Raw genomic sequence first — 18,368 nt, 5'->3', positions numbered from 1 at the left:
CTAAATTTTAAAATAAAGCAAAGACCATTAGTGTGCTATTTATATATCCAATAATTATATATTTTTCTCAAACTTCACTTATGATTTCAGAGAATACTATTATATAGATAATTAATGGTACCTGGGCATTTCAGATAGGTAATAACTGAGGTATCTCAGAGACCGCTATGAGTAAATGCTGAATTTAATGGTGAATATAGTTCATAACACTGCTCCGTTTGTGTTCCTGTTGAAGTCAGTTTCAAAACTCTGTTAACTTCAATGGAAACAGGATCGTTACCCTTTCTTAATTTGTAGAGCAAGTTCAAATAATGCATATGAAATCTTGGCATGTAAAAATTGCCTTTAATGTATGTATGTTCATTTAAGAAATTTTAAAAGTACATAATGAATATGAAAATGGGATATATGAAGTAGTGAGTATTAAAATTATATTTTTATGTTTGCACAATCTGCCCTACCATTTATATGTTGCTCGTGTTTTTAATCAATAAACTTCTTGAGGCAAGGACTGTGTATTGGCATCATCTAGCACACTGCAGGCACTAACAGAGTATTACTACTTCTACTACTTCTAATAGTGTGATAGTGTTTATAAGGGTGGGCAAACGCAAATCAAGTTCCCTTGTTAACATTAAGAAATTATACCAAATAAAAAAAATCGATACAAATGAAAAAATATTTATTTTTTTACTAGGTGTTAGTTGAAATTCACTTTATTTTTGTATTTCATTATAATAATCCCCAGGCTCTGAAGATCAAGTTCTCTACATTGCTAATGACACTGATATCCTGGGTTTTATATATCCATTCAACTACAGTGATGTTCATCAACAAATTTCACATGTTGAACATAATTCAAGGATAACTGGGATGGATGTATATTATCAAGGTGATATGATTATTTGGAGTACTCAGTTTAATCCAGGAGGTATTTTCTACAGAAAGCTCCATGGCAGAGAAAGAAGACAAAGTAATAGTGGTTTGATCGTAAGTAAACCAACCTGAAAATTGCAAGATACAAATCTTTGCTTATTTACTTATTTCTCCTTTCCAATGATATATATCCATTTTGTCTAGGTTGGTGAAAATATTAAATTTATGCAGATGCGTATGATATATGAAATAAGTTTTACTTGATCAGGGCTTTATTCAAATAATATGTGCTTCAAAATAAATCACTAGTACCTTCCTTACTTATAAACTCTACGGGACAGTAACATTCCGGAGAGGGCTCTGAAGGGTTTTCTGGAGCCCCTGGCTATAATTCTGCCATGAAAATGAAGGTTGTTATGCTTTACTTGTCTGTTATTGAGATCACCCCCTCTCTGGGTACCACTTAGTTAGATGATTTATCTTGTAGATGATAAAAGTACTTGCAGAGCAAAATTCAAGTAAAGTGCATTTAATATTAGCTTGCCAAGTGGTAGTACGCCCTCCCTTAATTATAGTTATGAAAATCAATTTCATTTAAACAGGAAAACAAATAAATTGCTTTTCCCCTCTCCTATACCTTTTTTTCTGCAAACACATATACTCCCCGGTACATGAAGCTTATTACTGACTAATGGAGATAATTTTTGTTAAACTATTGGCAGCACATCGCTAATACAGGCAGTTGAGATCTGATGTAGCTGTAACTTAATAGGTGAGTGTGTGCGTATGAGTGAGTGAGAGAGCTTTCAGTGGACTGAAGGACGGAGACCTTGACATAGTAAGCATTATTGAAAAAATATAAAATGACAAAAAATGGAGGAATGTTATAAACTGGTGTACTTCCAACAATTCTGAAGGAATTTAAGAGCTGCTAACAAATAATAGGCAACCTCTCGTTAAAATCAGTTACTGTACCTGAGAACTGGAAGATAACACGTGTACTTACTGCAAGCCAGATCTACAGCTGCTGTCAATCACTGTAACTCAACCTATAATAAAGACCTAAGGGGCAGTCCAGGAATGCTGACAGAAACAATCGTTAAAAATGAGGGAGAAACCACCACTTCTTTGTGAAGGAAAACTATAGAAATCTAATCTCTTAGAATTCTTTGATCATGTAAACAAAGTTGTAGATAAAGGAGAACCAGGTGACATAATTTACTTAGACTTTCAAAAAGCCTTTGACAAAGCCCCACACAACAGGTTATTAAGGAAACTAAGTGATAGGAGAGGTAAAGTTCTGTCATGGATTATAAACTGGCTAAAACACAGAAAATAAACAGTCAGAATAAATTGTCAGTTTCCCTGTGCATCTTTAAATTGCTCACCATTTAAACTTGCTAATAGGACCTTATGGAGTTGATAAAGTGTTTTACTATCACCTCTTTTAGAGCCACTCCAGATTCTTTGATCCATGTATTTCCTCTTGTCTCTTCTCAGGCTATTTTTCACTGCTTTTTCCTTTTTTAATACAGATTTTTTTTTAACTGGTTCTTTTTCTGGGAGTGTTTTTGAGTAGCTAATGTTTGCTTTGGTTTGTTTCCTTCTTTGACACAATTCCACCTATCCTCACTTATCCAGATTTTAGGTGTGCTTATTTGGAAACCAATTAATGTTTCAGCATCTGTGATACTGTCATGGAGCTAGGATATGTCAATGTTATCTTGTAGCACCTAAAATCTGTTCTTCAGTTTAGTTTGAAATTGCTGTTGTAATATCTTGTCTATTAGCCATTGGCTGTCAATTTTCTTCATCTAGTCTGAAATGCTATATATCACAGGCCAATAGCACAATCCAGCCACCCCGACACTAACCCAACAAACAGAATTAAACCAAAGTATTACCATCCTCTGGAGACTAAACTATTCTGTGCACAGGCAGAAAACAGCAGGGACCGAGGTATTATCCCCAACCTTGGCACTGAAGTCCCCCATTACTAAAAAGATGTCATGCTTGGGAATATGGTCAGTCAGAGTTTGTAAGCAATAGAAAAATTGATCTTTGATCTCATCGTCTCATTGTCATTTTCATGTATGGTATTTGAAACCTATCTTGGAGCAATTGTCTGTTAATTAACTTCTAGTGTATAAACTGTTTTTTCTATTTGGAAGTCTTAATTAATTATACTTTCTCTGAGTGCTAATCATTTTGTTTCTCTGAATATATTCTGACCGTTTCATTTTTGAATCACTTTTTATCAGCTCCTGGCCATCGATATTCACTTATTCCAAGGATTTCACGATTCTATTCATCCAGTTCTTTCAGCATCTGCACCGCTTTTGTTGTTGCAGCCATTGTTCTAATGTCCCATACATTCATAGTTTGTTTTTATCATTAATAAAGAATTTCTCAGAGACATGGTTTTCACTAAAACCCATTGTTTCTGCTGAGACAGAATCCATTTGGCATGCTGCTTGCCAGAATGGCTGCTTTGTTGCTTTTCTATAGCTTCACTTCCCTGTGAGGATAGGTTGTTGGCTTTTACGCTCAGTCTCCAACCTGGAGGACCAGTGGAATGCTTTTCATATTGTCCAGAACCTTTGACTTATCCAGCTTGGGTAACCTAACTAGGAGTTAAAATTCCCACTGACATAGCTCTCAGAGTCAATGAAGCACACAAGCCTTTGCACCACATCAAGGTGCAGACCCATGTAAGGCAGGAATGGTTTGAAAAAGACAAATTTGACACCACTCTTTAATTAAGAATAAGGGGACGATCAGTGCAATGGAAAGGCAACAAATTTAAAACCGATAGCAACAGATGGTCCAATTGTCTGATCTGGTTTGGTTGTTCCTATATCACAAGTATTAAGGAATCTGTTATATTGGAATCCTGTTGCAAGACTAAGTGGATCCTTCTTATAACTTCCCTTCTAAAAGGAAGGAAGGATCCTATAACATACCCATGGGATATGATTTTTATGTATTTAAAAATGAAAAGAGTACATATTCAGGATTTCATATTTATTCCTTTCTTAATTTATATCATTATATTGCTAACTGCCTAACTGGTGTTCTCAGGCAAAAAAAAATAGCTTAATATTTGTAAACAGACCTAAATGTCACTTCATCCACCTCTGCTGAAATGCTGAGTTTTTTCTTAATGTATTTTCAAATAGTTTTTAGTGGAAAGTAAAATGAATATTGATTGGATATTTTACCCCCCACCCCCCAAAAAAAAAAAAGGAGCTTGGAACTGCATTAAGGACATTATGACCACTTCCGCTGAGGGTAATAATGTGACCTTTGTGCCTTTGTTTACCTAAGTGTTTCAAAATTAGATAATTGATTACATATTATTTATTTTATTCTTTTAATTAGTATTAATTCCTGACACTTGTGTTCACATGATAGATATGGACTACCTGAACATGGACTCCATAGTACCATATTCTCCTCTATACTATAAAATCTCTACTAGCTGTCATTTAACTCTTACCAATCTGCAGGCTCCTCTAAGTATCCTTCCTCCAATTTCATTTCCCTGGCAAATGAATGTTTTTTCTCTTCTTACCTTCTGAGAGGGGGAGCCAAGTTGAGTTTATCTTGGCTGTCCATGAGGATAGTGAAGTGAAGGAGAGGTGGACAGATCCAGTTCTGCTATATGCTATGCCCCTCCTAAAAATTCAGGGAAGTTCCTCCACTGACTTTCTGGAGGTCAGGATCGCCATGGAAACGTGGGAGGCTAAGCTCAGTAGGTACATTCTGTGCAAAAGTGGCAGATATCTATGCCTAATTAATACTGCTTAAAAACAGCTCTTCAGTCTCTCAAAAAGGTTTTTATTTGGACCGCATGGGGGAAGAGAATGGGGTGTGTGATTTGGTGAATACTGGTAGGGTAGGAGCCCCACTATCTGTATCTGTGCTTAAAACTAAATAGACTCACCTCAACTTTGCTGATATTTTCTATTTGCTGCAGCGTTTCTCTTATCCTTCCCTCTGCTTGCCTTACGTGGTATACTGAAAGCCACTAGTCAAGATGTATCTTCCCAAACTGCGCTCGTCATTCAAAGATTTTTTTTTCAAATCAGTCAGTGAATAGAGACTGTAGGACCATAGACATCTCTGATAGACCTCTGTTATGTTTGTGAAGTACTCATCTCCCCCTGCTCTAACACATAATTGATCAGCAAGTTAATTAGTTTTCCAAGCAATCAATATCACTTTAATGCTGGTGCTTAAATTTGGTATTTGGAAGTCTGACAATTCCTTAATTGTAACTCAGGTTTTTGAAGTGATAAACTGCCAAAGGTTAAATCGTATCTTTTAGTCTAGATTGAGCAGTATCTTTGATCTGTAAATCGGGGCAGTAAACTTGCACAAACCTCACCTGTGTTTGTAGGTAATTACATTAATACAAAAATCCCTCAGATGAAATTACACTGAGGGATTAGCTTTCCACAGATAGCTGCAGATTTCTATAGCTCTATGAAACAAGTTAAAGTTTGATTCAAATGGATGAACTAGGAGAATTCAGAGTAGAAGTCAACTCTTTGGAGCTTAGTGACAGAAACAAAAGATGCATGCATTTTGATCATGTGAAAACTATATAATTAAATTGGTGATAAGGATGAAGCTAATAACTGACATCCTTTGAAACTGAATACATCAATTAATTGGGACAAATTTTTCAAGAGACAGAGTTGTTGTGACTCAAATTCAGGTACTGTTTTTGGTGAAAGAGCATAGAAAGAAAACTGGCAATTAGAAGAATTGTAGCCTTATAAGAACAGAAATAAAGTTTCTCTGAAGATTTCTGTATATTAGCCTGTAATACAGTAGTAACTGGCCCTATACAAAACAATTGCTAGACTATTTTTCTAAATGTATCTTTGTAAAGTTAGATTATTACTTATGGGTTTGTTATTTATGGAACATAAAATCATTTTTAATAATTTAGTAATTCTGCAGGCAAGATTGAATAAGTTGTGAATGCTGTGTTAATGCACATTAAAAATCAATAGTGCAGGCAAATTGCTATTTAACTAGTGTTGCAAATCCATACTTTTACATGTATACTCCACGACTTCACAAGAGCAACTGTTGGGATTGTACGCGTGTGTGCACCATCATGGTATCAGATGTCAGGCCCAAATGAATATGAAGACCTACCACTCAGTTCCTTCCAGCTGTAGGACAACCTAGTCAGACCCCTCTAGAATTCCTCTGCTTTTTCCTTTCATCTGCATAGTTTGTCTTATCCTTAGTGGCCATGGTGGACTAGCATACATTGTACCTTCTATACACTGGTGATTCTTATCTGCTGAGGAGATTCTGTCTTTGTGAAACTTTAACCCAGATGACTGTGTGAGAATGAGACCCCGAATTCTGGCAATTCCTATTAGAAGGAGCCCTTAGCTTGGTGCAAGGTGACTGTTAATTAGCACCAGGCCCTTCTTCCTTGCTTACGGGCAAGTCAGTGTTGGAATCCCAAAAGGCTTCAGATCCCAAAAGGCAGAAAGGGTCCAGTTGATCCAACTAGTGTCATCTGTCGCCCCTTTGGATCCAAGTCAGTAGTCAGTATCATCTGATGGTTGCTTAATAGACTGTGTTAAAGGAGCTGAAGGGTTGTTTGTTGCATGATAACTGAAGGTTCCAACATTTCAGAACTATTCTTGCCTGATCTATATCTAATATGGCATTCTCTCAGTTTGGGGAATAAAATATTGCTCTATAATCAATAACCATACTATGATGGTTTCTAAACCCTATGTTGTTACTGTGAAATTTTGAAAATCTTCAGTACATAAGAACATACAAACAGCCATACTGTGTCAGACCAGTGGTCCATCCAGCCCAGTACCCTGTCTTCTGACAGTAGCTAATGCTAGATGCTTCAAAGGGAATGAGCAGAACAGGTAATCATCAAGTAATCCATCCCCTGTTGCCCATTCCCAGCTTCTGGCAAACAGAGGTTAGGGTCACTTCAGAGCACAGTTTTACATCCCTGCCCATCCTGACTAATAGCCATCGATGGACCTATCTTCCATGAACTTATCTAGTTCATTTTTGAACCCCCTTATAGTCTTGTCTTCACAACATCCTCTGGCAAAGAGTTCCACCAGTTGACAGTGCATTGTGTGAAGAAATACTTCCTTTTATTTGTTTTGAACCTGCTGCCTATTCACCGCCCTGCACTTTAAGCGGGGAGGGGTTTGGCTGGCTGGCCGGGAGAAGAGGGCAATGCTTTCTGGCTTGGGGGAGGAGGGGAGACGTAACACTGCTAGAAGAGCAGTCAGCATGGTGGATGCCTCACCACCTAGGAATGAGGGGTTTAAAAAGGTCAGCCTGGGCCTGTCCACTCCACTCATTCACTCAGAACAGGCTGGGCAGCACCCACCCTCCCTCCCTAATTAGGTCACAAATATGCCCAGTGTTTAGCTATATCTGCTGTGGGCATTACACTAGCCGTCCCACTAAGGTGGTCTGACCATATTGGCCAGGTGCAGTGGGAGTTTTTTTGCCTTCCTCGCAGCAAGTTCAGGTGGGCTCTGTTCATGCACAGCATGACGGGCGGTAGGCTGTACGTTGCATCCCTTTATTTAAGTGTATAGCAGATGTTCAGTGCAGGTACTCCATAAATTAAGGCACAAAAGAATGGAAAAATGGCTTGGAAAAGGAATTAAGGAGAGGTGCTTGGTAATTAAGCAAGCCGGGGGCAGTTGGGGACTCCTATGATTGGTACAGCAGGGAGCCAACCCCCCCATCATTATAGTCAACCTTAACCCCTCCTACGAGGGGGGGTGGTCAGTAAGGTCCTGGCAAGGGAATTGCTGGAGGGACCTGGATGAAAAGGGAGGGGAGCTGATGGAACCCCCACCCCCGGAATTGGCTGGAATTGTTAAGGTCCCGGCAAGGAAATTGTTGGAGGGACCTGGATGAAAAGTGGGGAAGCTGGTGGAACCCCCCGCCCCACCATGAAAAAAAATTGGCTGGAATTGGAGGATCCCGGCAGTGGATCTGCTGGAGGGACATAAATTTTGCACCTGCACTGCACATTTTTATCCGCTGGGTTAGTCCCAGACATCTGTCTAATAATAAAGTTGCAGCCTGATTAAATCCGTATCTACTGTCTCCTGTCATTCTTTCAGCATAGCCAGACAATAATTTCATTTGGTGACCCCTAGGTCTTGTGTTATCAGGAGTAAATAACACTTCCTTATTTACTTTCTCCACACCAGTCATGATTTTATAGATCTCTATCATATCCTCCATTAGTCATCTCTTTTCCAAGCTGAAAAGTCCCAGTCTTATTAATCTCTCCTCATATGGAAGCTGTTCTATGCCCCTAATAATTTTTCTTGCCCTTTTCTGAAACTTTTCCAATTCCAATATGTCTCTTTGGAGATGGGGTGACCAGATATACACGCAGTATTCAAGATGTGGGTGTACCATGGATTTATACCAGGGCAATATGATAGTTTCTGTCTTATTATCTTTCACTTTCCTAATGAGTCCAAATATTTTGTTAGCTTTTTTGACTGCCACTGCACATGGAGTGGATGCCTTCTTGAGTGGTAACAGCTAATTTAGACCCCATCATTTTATATGTATAATTGGGATTATGTTTTCTAATGTGCATTACTTTGCATTCATCAACGTTGAATTTCATCTGCCATTTTGTTTTGTGAGATCCCTTTGTAACTCTTCTCAGTCTGCTTTGGACTTAACTATCTTGAGTATTTTTATATCATCTGTAAAGTTTGCCACCTCACTGTTTACCCCTTTTTCCAGATCATTTATGAATATGTTGAACAGTACTGGTCCCAGTACAGACCCATGGGGGACACCACTATTTACCTCTCTTCATTCTGAAAACTGACCATTGATTCCTACTGTTTGATTCCTATCTTTTAACCAGTTACTGATCCATGAGAGGACCTTCCGTCTTATCCCATGACAGCTTACTTTAAGAGCCTTTGGTAAGAGAACTTGTCAAAGGCTTTCTGAAAGTCCAAGTATACTATATCGACTGGATCATCCTGGTCCACATGCTTGTTGACCCCCCTCAAAGAATTATAGTAGTTTGGTGAGGCATGATTTCCCTTTAGAAAAACCATGTTGACTCTTCCCCAACAAATTGTGTTCATGTATGTATCTGACAAATCTGTTCTTTACTACAGTTTCAACCAATTTGTCTGGTATTGAAATTAGGCTTACCAGCCTGTAATTATCAGGATTGCCTCTGGAGCCTTTTTCAAAAATTGGTATCACATTAGCTATCCTCTAGTTATCTGGTACAGAAACTGATTTAAATGATAAATTACATATCACAGTTAATAGTTCTGCAATTTCACATTTGAGTTCTTTCAGAACTCTTGGGTGAATGCCATCTGGTTCTGGTGACTTATTAAGGTTTAATTTATCAATTTGTTCCAAATCTCCTCTAATGACACAACAATCTGGGACAGTTCCTCAGATTTGTCTCCTAAAATGAATGGCTCAGGTTTGGGAATCCCCCTCACATCCTAATACAAAGAATTTGTTTAGTTTCTCAGCAATGGCCTTATCTTCCTTGAGTGATCCTTCAGCACCTCAATGTTCAGTGGCCCTACTGGTTGTTTAGCAGGCTTCCTGCTTCTGATGTACTTACAACATTTTTTGCTCTTACTTCTTGAGTCTTTGGCTAGCTGTTCTTCAAATACTTTTTTAGCTTTTCTAATTATATTTTTACATTTCACTAGCCAGAGTTTATGCTCCTTCTATTTTCCTCAATAGGATTTAACTTCCACTTTTTAAAGGATGTCTTTTTGCCTCTAACTGCTCCTTTTACTTCATTGTTTGTTTGTTTGTTTTTTTGGTCCTCTTACTATGTTTTTTAATGTGGAGTATACATTTAAATTGAGCCTCTATTATGGTGTCTTTAAAATGTTTCCATGCAGCTTGCAGGGATTTCACTTTGGGCACTGTACCTTTTAATTTCAGTTTAACTTCCTCATTTTTGTGAAGTTCCTCTTTCTGAAATTAAATACTATTGTAGTGGGCTGTTTTGGTGTTCCCCCTCCCCCCCCACAGAGATGTTTAATTTTATCATGTTATGGTCACTAATACTAAGTAGTTCAGCTGGATAGTTGAAATCCCCTATTATTTTTGTGTTTATTTTTATATCCTCTCTAATCTCCCTGAGCATTTCACAGTCACTATAACCATCCTGGTCAGGTGGTTGGTAGTATATCCCTATTGCTATATTCTTATTATTCAAGCATGGCATTACTATCCATAGAGATTCTATGGTACAGTTTGGTTCATATAAGATTTTTACTTCATTTGACTCTAGACTTTCTTTCACATATAGTAAAAATGGTAAAGAGTCCTGTGGCACCTTATAGACTAACAGACATATTGGAGCATAAGCTTTTGTGGGTGAATACCCACTTTGTCGGATGCATGTAGTGGAAATTTCCAGAGGCAGGTATAAATATGCAAGCAAGAATTAGGCTAGGGATAACGAGGTTAGTTCAATCAGGGAGGATGAAGTCCTCTTCTAGCTGTTGAGGTGTGAACACCAAGGGAGGAGAAACTGCTTTTGTAGTTGGCTAGCCATTTACAGTCTTTGTTTAATCCTGAGCTGATGGTGTCAAATTTGCAAATGATTTTTTGCAAAAGCTCAAGATTAAACAAAGACTGTGATTGGCTAGCCAACTACAAAAGCAGTTTCTCCTCCCTTGAAAAAAGAAAAGGAGGACTTGTGGCACCTTAGAGATTAACAAATTTATTTGAGCATAAGCTTTCGTGAGCTAGAGCTCACTTCATCAGATGCATTCAGATGAAGTGAGCTGTAGCTCACGAAAGCTTATGCTCAAATAAATTTGTTAGTCTCTAAGGTGCCACAAGTCCTCCTTTTCTTTTTGCGGATACAGACTAACACGGCTGCTACTCTGAAACCTCTCCTCCCTTGGTGTTCACACCTCAACTGCTAGAAGAGGGCCTCATCCTCCCTGATTGAACTAACCTCGTTATCCCTAGCCTGATTCTTGCTTGCATATTTATACCTGCCTCTGGAAATTTCCAGTACATGCATGTGACGAAGTGGGTATTCACCCACGAAAGCTTATGCTCCAATACGTCTGTTAGTCTATAAGGTGCCACAGGGCTCTTTACCACTTTTACAGATCCATACTAACACGGCTACCCTTCTGATACTTTCACATACAGTGCCACTCCCCACCCCAGTACGACCTAGTCTATCCTTCCAATATATTTTGTACCATGGTATTACTGTGTCCCATTGATTATGCTCATTCTACAAAGTTTCTATGATGCCTGTTATATCAATATCCTCATTTAATACGAGGTACTCTAGTTCATCCATCTTAGTATGAATGAACTAGAGTATGTAATTTAGTGGGACTCTTTTACATTTGACTGTTTCTCATCGTATTTTGCCCATTTTTTATCACTTTCCATCCTCTCCTCCTTACAAGGATATAGAGAATCTCCATTAATAGATCATCCCCTAAGGGATGTCTCCTTCACACCTGTCTGCTTTCCTTCACCCCTTCATTTAAAAACTCTACATTCTTTTTAATTTTATGCCCCAGCAATCTGGTTTCATTTTGGTTTAGGTGGAGCCCATCCTTCCTATATAGTCTCCTCATTTCCCTAAAGGTTCCCCAGTTCCTAATAAATCTAAACCCCTCCTCTCTACACCATCATGTCATCCACGCATTGAGACTCTGCAGTTGTGCCTGTCTAACTGGCCCTGCACCTGGAACTGGAAGCATTTCAGGAAGTGCTACCATAGAGATCCTGGACTTCAGTCTCTTATCTAGCAGCCTAAATTTGGCCTCCAGGACCTCTCTCCTATCCTACATGTACCACAACCACCAGCTCCTCCCTAGCACTACACGTAAGTCTGTCTAGAAGTCTCAAGAGATCCACAGTCTTCACACCCAGCAGGAAAGTCACCAAGTGGTTCTCTCAGTCATCGCAAAACCCAGCTAATGTTTCTAATGACCAAATCCCCCATTACTATTACCTGTCTCTTCCTAATAACTGGCGTTCCCTCCCTGAAAAGGTATCCTTAGTGCAAGAGATACCCTGGCATCATCTGGAAGGAGCATCCCCACTCATTTCCCTCTGCTCCAGTCTGATGTTTTCCTTCCCTGAGATGTTCATCCTCCTCAGTAGTACAGAGGCTGTCAGACCAGGGATGGGACCTTTCTTCTGTGTAAAATTAGTCTTCACAACATAAAGTTGTTGACCTCAAGTCTAACCAACTGAATCACTCTGCAGAGACAGCAGAGATCCTACTTAGTTAGAAACAACCCTAATACAGGGTGAGGATTTGCTTGCAACCCCAAACTCTCAAATAAGTTAAAATATATTTAGTTGCAGAGATTACTGTAAGAAATATTGCTAAAAATAGTGTATCCTTTATGTTCCTGTTTATTTATCCTTATTCTGTCCTGTAGAGGGCTGCTGTCAGCCCCTCACCTCATTAACCTGGTCGCAGCATTGTTACTGGAACCCTATCATGCTCCCATCATATAATGGTTAATGGCAGAAATAGGGCAACTGTCTGCTCCTTGTACCAGAAATTAGGAGCCCCAACCCCATTCCCCACCTTCTTTAGGAGATGCCTCCTCCTAATGTGAATCCAGTTTTTCAAGGTACCAGCTCCGTACTGATCAAATAGCTGCTCTGGCCACGTGCCAGTTTCCAGAAAATGAATTGTATAGCCTTACCTAACCACCAAGGCCCTGGGCTGCTGAGAAGAAAGTGGGAAAAAATCCACACTTCTCAGGCCAAACTTCTTGTAGTGAGGGAGAAACTTCTTTTTCAGACTCCAAAAGGTAACTAGCATGAGGCCCCAAAACCCAGTCCTAGTCAAAAGAGGGAAGGGGACAGCTTTTCTTTTCAGAACAGAATGGCAGCCTGGATAGAAGGAAGGGATTAAAGCCCTCAATGGTGGGCACACAGGAGCCATTAGGCGTATGCTTCATCCTATCATTCAACCAATCAGCCCCCCTCCTCAAGCCCACAAGATGGCTGAGTGCTCAGGAGAAAGGAAGCAACCGTTAAAGGAGCCACAGGTTTTCTTTCCCTTGGGGTCTGAGGTATTATGTTATTTCAAAAGAATACTAGGCCCCAAGCCTGCAATACGATGCATGCAAGCAGATCATTATGTCTGTATGGTGTCCAGTGAAGTCAGTGGAGCTCTGCCTGGGTAAAGGGGTTTCTCAGCGCAGATCAGATTACAGAGTATAAATTAGTATTAAAAGACATTTTGATTACAAAATATAATTTAATTAAAAGTCTTGCAAATATCCATATTTTATTTTTTGCTTGGAATGATTTGTCTCAAACACTACTAGAATGAAGGCCTCAGTGCTATTGCTGGATAATTAATAATAATAACAAAACACTAACAAGTAGCATTAATCTAGTAGAACTAGTAGAAAATGCTAAAATTCTTTGACATTAATTCATTTCTTTTCTGTAATTTTTTTAAAGTATAGAAAGCCAGTAGCCCCCTTTTCTAATACAGGAGTGCCATATGATGTATTTGTTTAGACTTTTCCAGACTTACTCTGACACTGTTTTCAAAGCAACACTATTTGGTGTGTGCTGTGACTGAGTTTGCTTCTTTAATCTTCATTTAAATAGAAAGTTATGATCCTGTCAGTCTTTAGAACATAAAGGATTCTATGGCATTTTTGCAGGATTAAGGATTTACATACAATGAACTATCTTAATTCCCCATGCAGTCCTTATTGTGTCGTCTATAAATTGAACTGACCTTCATTTTATTTAAAAAAAAAATCCGGTAAATGTCTTTTTGCTATTATAGGTCTCTGATACCTGAGGCAAAGAAGTTATTCTAAGTAGATTTTCCTTCCCTTTGTAGTATTTAGTATTTTGTTACCATGTTTGGAAAAATATAGACATTTCCTTCTAAAATAGTTTAATACTATTGTATACAAAAAGACAAACATACATTTGAATATGTGCAAAGCCCTAAATCTCAGATTATTTGCCTCTTTCTATTAGAGAAAACAATGGCACATTCCTGGCTTGCAAAATGTACAGTTTTCTATAGGAGTTCTGACAAATATGAGAACTACATTTTTCATAACTGTATTCCCCAAACTTAATTTTATTTTTTCTTTAAGTTCTGATTCTGCAATCCGCTCCACCTGGGAGGAATCCACCTTCAGGGAGCGCCTTCTAGTGTCAGAGCCATAATTGTGGCCATGAAATTGTAATAGATACATTACAACTCAGAGTTATAAAAAATTATTCAGTTATTTAAGATTCGTAATTCTAACCAAATAGTTTTGAAATGATGCTGTTTATTTTTGTATAACATTTAAAAATGTGATTCAGTGGAGTTATATTTCATGACTTCCATGTTGTCTGGGTCCTCCAATAGCCACAAAACCTGCTTTAGCCAAATCCTCTCATAAATATCATCTAATATAATGTGTATCAATGTACAGTTTCAATGGCTGATATCAGTAAGTGCCTGTCAATCAGCTAAAGAAGAGAAGCAGTGCTAAAAAATATCCTTCCTAGGATAGTCCAAGAGTGTGCAGAGCCAACCAGAATGAACAGAATATATGCCATTCATTACAAAATAAGATTGTACTTATCCTTGGCAGACTCCTGTACAGCCATGATTTAGGACTCCATACTAGAATCTTTTTTTTTTTCTCAGCAGCAGCTCTCCCCTACAAGCTTTTTTTTGGACTGCAGGGCTGTACTTCTGTTATGGATTCACTGCAGGTGCGCCCCCTTGTGGCTCAGTGTGGCATAAAGAAGCTCTCTTCTCTCTAGTACTCCTGCCATTGGTTGCTCTGGCCCCTCAATGGCCTCTCTTCCTGTAACTCAGCTCTCTGGCCAGGTCACAATTTAGACCTACCCTTTTGGGGGTAACAAAGTCCAAAAAATAAAAATTCAGATGTCCTTACAAAAAGGTCTTTGGCCTTAACTCTGGGCTCTGTGTTCTTCATACCCTTCTCTCAGGGCTCTCCACTATCCTTGTTCCCTTCTTGGGCCTCACGCCACCTCATCGGTGGCTGGTAGGTGAACCACACCCTCCCAGTCTATTTTTGGATTACAGCCCTGTAGTAAGCAGGCCAGGTCTACCTATTTTGACCTGCCCCGGCTACCTCCCTGGGCTTCTTCCTGCCATAGCTTTCTACCAGGCCTTCTCTGCACTACCTCTCCAGGTTCACCCTTTTCTCAGACTTGCAGCGTTCTCCCCTGAAATCCCTGGTTAAATCGCAAACCAAAAGTATAAACATAAACCAAGTTTCACCCTCTTCAGACTTGGCCTTTGCATGCCTCTTAAGTTCCATTTGCTGTTCCTGCTCTGAACACCTTCCAGAGAGCTCTCCCTGTAGTCTGGATCCTGTCCTTTTATCAGGTCTTACCACGGGAGTCTGCTCCATGGCTGCTTTGGCTCTCTCTCCTGACCCCCATCAGACATCTCTACTCAGGAGGGGGTCTCAGGGCTCACAGTCTTTCTGGGCTTCTTCCTTGAGTGCTGTGGTTTCTCTTTTCTCTGATCTCAGAGAGTGACTGTAGAGTCCTTCACATACTCCCTGCAGCCCCCCTTCTGTTCTTTACTTTTGCTGTTCATAGTGCTTTCCCAGCCCCACCTCTCAGCTGGGCTACATCAACAATTAAGCATGCCTCTCAGGTCCGTATAAACCTATTCCTTGTCCATGTGGGGTACAACCCCTATCACAGTTGACTAATATCAAACCATCTTCCTCCAGCCCTTTAGAATTACAACCAGTATCATTTTGTTTACTTCAATACCAGTAGCTCAATCCTTTGAATAATAATATTGATTTTGATATTCCATATCTTAGCACATGCTAGTACCCTTTCCTTAAGAGGTACAGTGGTAATAGCCTCATTCAGAAGTACAAAAAAAATTGTTGAAATTGCTCTTCCACATGGCACAGTACTGTGAAACCAACCTGCTGATGGGCATTACCCACTGGAGAAACCTTTCTATGCTACTAAATAGTTTCGAGTATTCAACCCACAGTTTGTGCACTTATACCCATATAGTTGTAAGTGATTCTGTAGCTCAGTATTATGACCAGCCAAACACATATCACATAAATGTGCAGAGTCATAGAATCATAGAAATGTAGGGCTAGAAGGAACCTTGAGAAGTCATCCAGTCCAGCCCCCCACACTGAAGTAGGACCAACTAACCTAGACCCTCCCTGACAGAAGTTTATCCAGCCTGTTCTTAAAAACTTGCAGTGACAGGGATTCCACACCTATCTTGAAAGCCGATTCCACATCTTAACTATCCTTATAGTTAGAAAGCTTTTCGTAATATCTAACCTAAATCTCCGTTGCTGCAGATTAAGTCCATTGCTTCTTGTCTTTCAGTGGACATGAAGAACAATTAGTCATAGTTTTATTGTCCTTTTTATAACAGCCCTTAATATGCTTGAAGATTGTTATCAGGTTCCTCCCTGCCCCTTTTCTGAAGATTAAGCATGCACAGTTTTTTTCCATAGGTCAGGTTTTCTAAATCCTTCTAAATCTTTGATCATTTTGTTGCTTTCCTCCTTTGTATTTCAAAGATATTAATTTATTTGTATTTAAGTGATTAAACAAGTTTTATAAGATTTCTGTTAAAAAGAATGGATCCGTTAATGAAGGGGGGAAAATGTGACTATATGCCTACTGTAAAAGGTAAATTTCATAATTACGACTTTAAAATTTGCTCTTTCTAGTGTCCTGAATTCAAAAGACCCAGGGATATTGCTGTTGACTGGATTGCTGGAAATATTTACTGGACGGATCATTCTAGAATGCATTGGTTCAGTTACTATACAACTCACTGGACAAGTTTAAGATACTCCATCAATGTAGGACAGTTGAATGGACCAAACTGTACAAGGTTGCTTACAAATACGGCAGGAGAACCGTATGCAATTGCTGTAAATCCTAAAAAGGGGTATGTTGTTTCTGTGGCATTTTATCATGTTGTATTCTATTTTATAAATAACAAACATACATAGAAGTTTAAGCAAAGCAAACATGACTTGCTGCATAATAATGTCTACAAATGTGCACATTTGGTTATTTAGCCTTTCTGCTTCAGTTTACCCATCTGCAAAATGAGGTTAATATTCCTCATCTCTCAGGTGTTTTGTGAGACTTACAATAATATAATGTCTGTTAAGTATTTTGAGATCATTTGAAGAAAGGTGCTATGTACATTTAAGGTGTTAATTTATGCAAATTCATGGCAACAATTTTATGTTTGATATTTTTAGGATGATGTATTGGACAGTCATTGGGGACCACTCTCACATAGAAGAAGCGGCAATGGATGGTACTCTAAGAAGGATATTGGTACAGAAGAATTTACAAAGACCTACAGGTACATGGAATTTCAAATTCCCCATTAAAAGGTAGCATTGTGTGGATTTCTTGGCTGACTTCCAATTTTGCAGTCCTAAAGAATTCTATAATTTTATATTCTAGTAATAAATATACAGTTAACTATTAAATTCATAACATTTCTAAATGACATAACTGAATCTAGATAAGTTTAACACAGTAACTTTATAAGACAATACCAAATAACTATAGATATATAGAGAGAGGGAATTAACAGAACAGGGCATTTTGAGTCATCCATTCCCTGTTGTTCAGTCCTAGCTTTTGCCATTTGGAGATTTAGGGACACCCAGAGGATAGGTTTCATCCCTGACCATCTTGGCTAATAGCCATTGATGAACCCATCCATATGAACTTATATAATTTTTTGTACCCGGTTATACTTTTGGCCTTCACAACATTCCCTTCACAACACCACAAGCTGACTGTGCATTGTGTGAAGACATACTTCCTTTTGTTTTAAACTTGCTGCCTATTAATTTCCTTGAGTGACCCCCTAGCTATTGCTTTATTTGAAGGGGTAAATAACTCTTCATATATTTGCTTTCTCCGTACCATCAATGATTTTATCTACCTCTATCATATCCCCCTTTAGTCATGTTCACAAGCTGAACAGTGCTAGTGTTTTTAATCTCTCCTCATATGGAAGCTGTTCCATACACCTAATCATTTTTGTTGCCTTTAGCTGTACTGTTTACAAATCTAATGTATCTTTTTTGAGATGAAGCTACCAGAACTATACACAGTATTCAAGATGTGAGCATACCATGGCTTTATATTGTGCCATTATGGTATTTTCTGTCTCATTATCTATCCATTTCCTAATGGTTCCTAACATTCTGTTAGCTTTTTTAACTGCTGCTGCACATTAAACAGATGTTTTCAGAGAACTATCCACAATAACGGCAAGATCTCCTTTTTGAGTGGTAACAGCTAATTTAGACCCCATAATTTTGTGTGGATGCTTGGGATTATGTTTTCCAATGCGCATTACTTTGCCTTTATCAACACTGAATTTCATCTGCAGTTTTCTTGCCCACTCATCCAGT

At 38.8% G+C, this 18,368-nt stretch overlaps 1 protein-coding gene across 1 annotated transcript in view; it reads left to right on the top strand.

Moving 5' to 3' along the window:
• Positions 1–18,368, top strand: part of LRP1B (LDL receptor related protein 1B) — a 1,293,242-nt gene that overhangs the window by 1,184,864 nt on the left and 90,010 nt on the right. Inside the window, 3 exon segments of the mRNA XM_043525164.1 lie at positions 749–990; positions 16,647–16,870; positions 17,193–17,299. Coding sequence (XP_043381099.1) covers positions 749–990; positions 16,647–16,870; positions 17,193–17,299 — 573 coding nt within the window.

The sequence above is a fragment of the Chelonia mydas genome, chromosome 11, assembly GCF_015237465.2.
Source record: "Chelonia mydas isolate rCheMyd1 chromosome 11, rCheMyd1.pri.v2, whole genome shotgun sequence".
In the NCBI taxonomy this organism is placed as follows: Eukaryota; Metazoa; Chordata; order Testudines; family Cheloniidae; genus Chelonia; species Chelonia mydas.
Note: the sequence above shows the minus strand (reverse complement) of the source record. Positions and strands in the feature narration are given on the sequence as shown.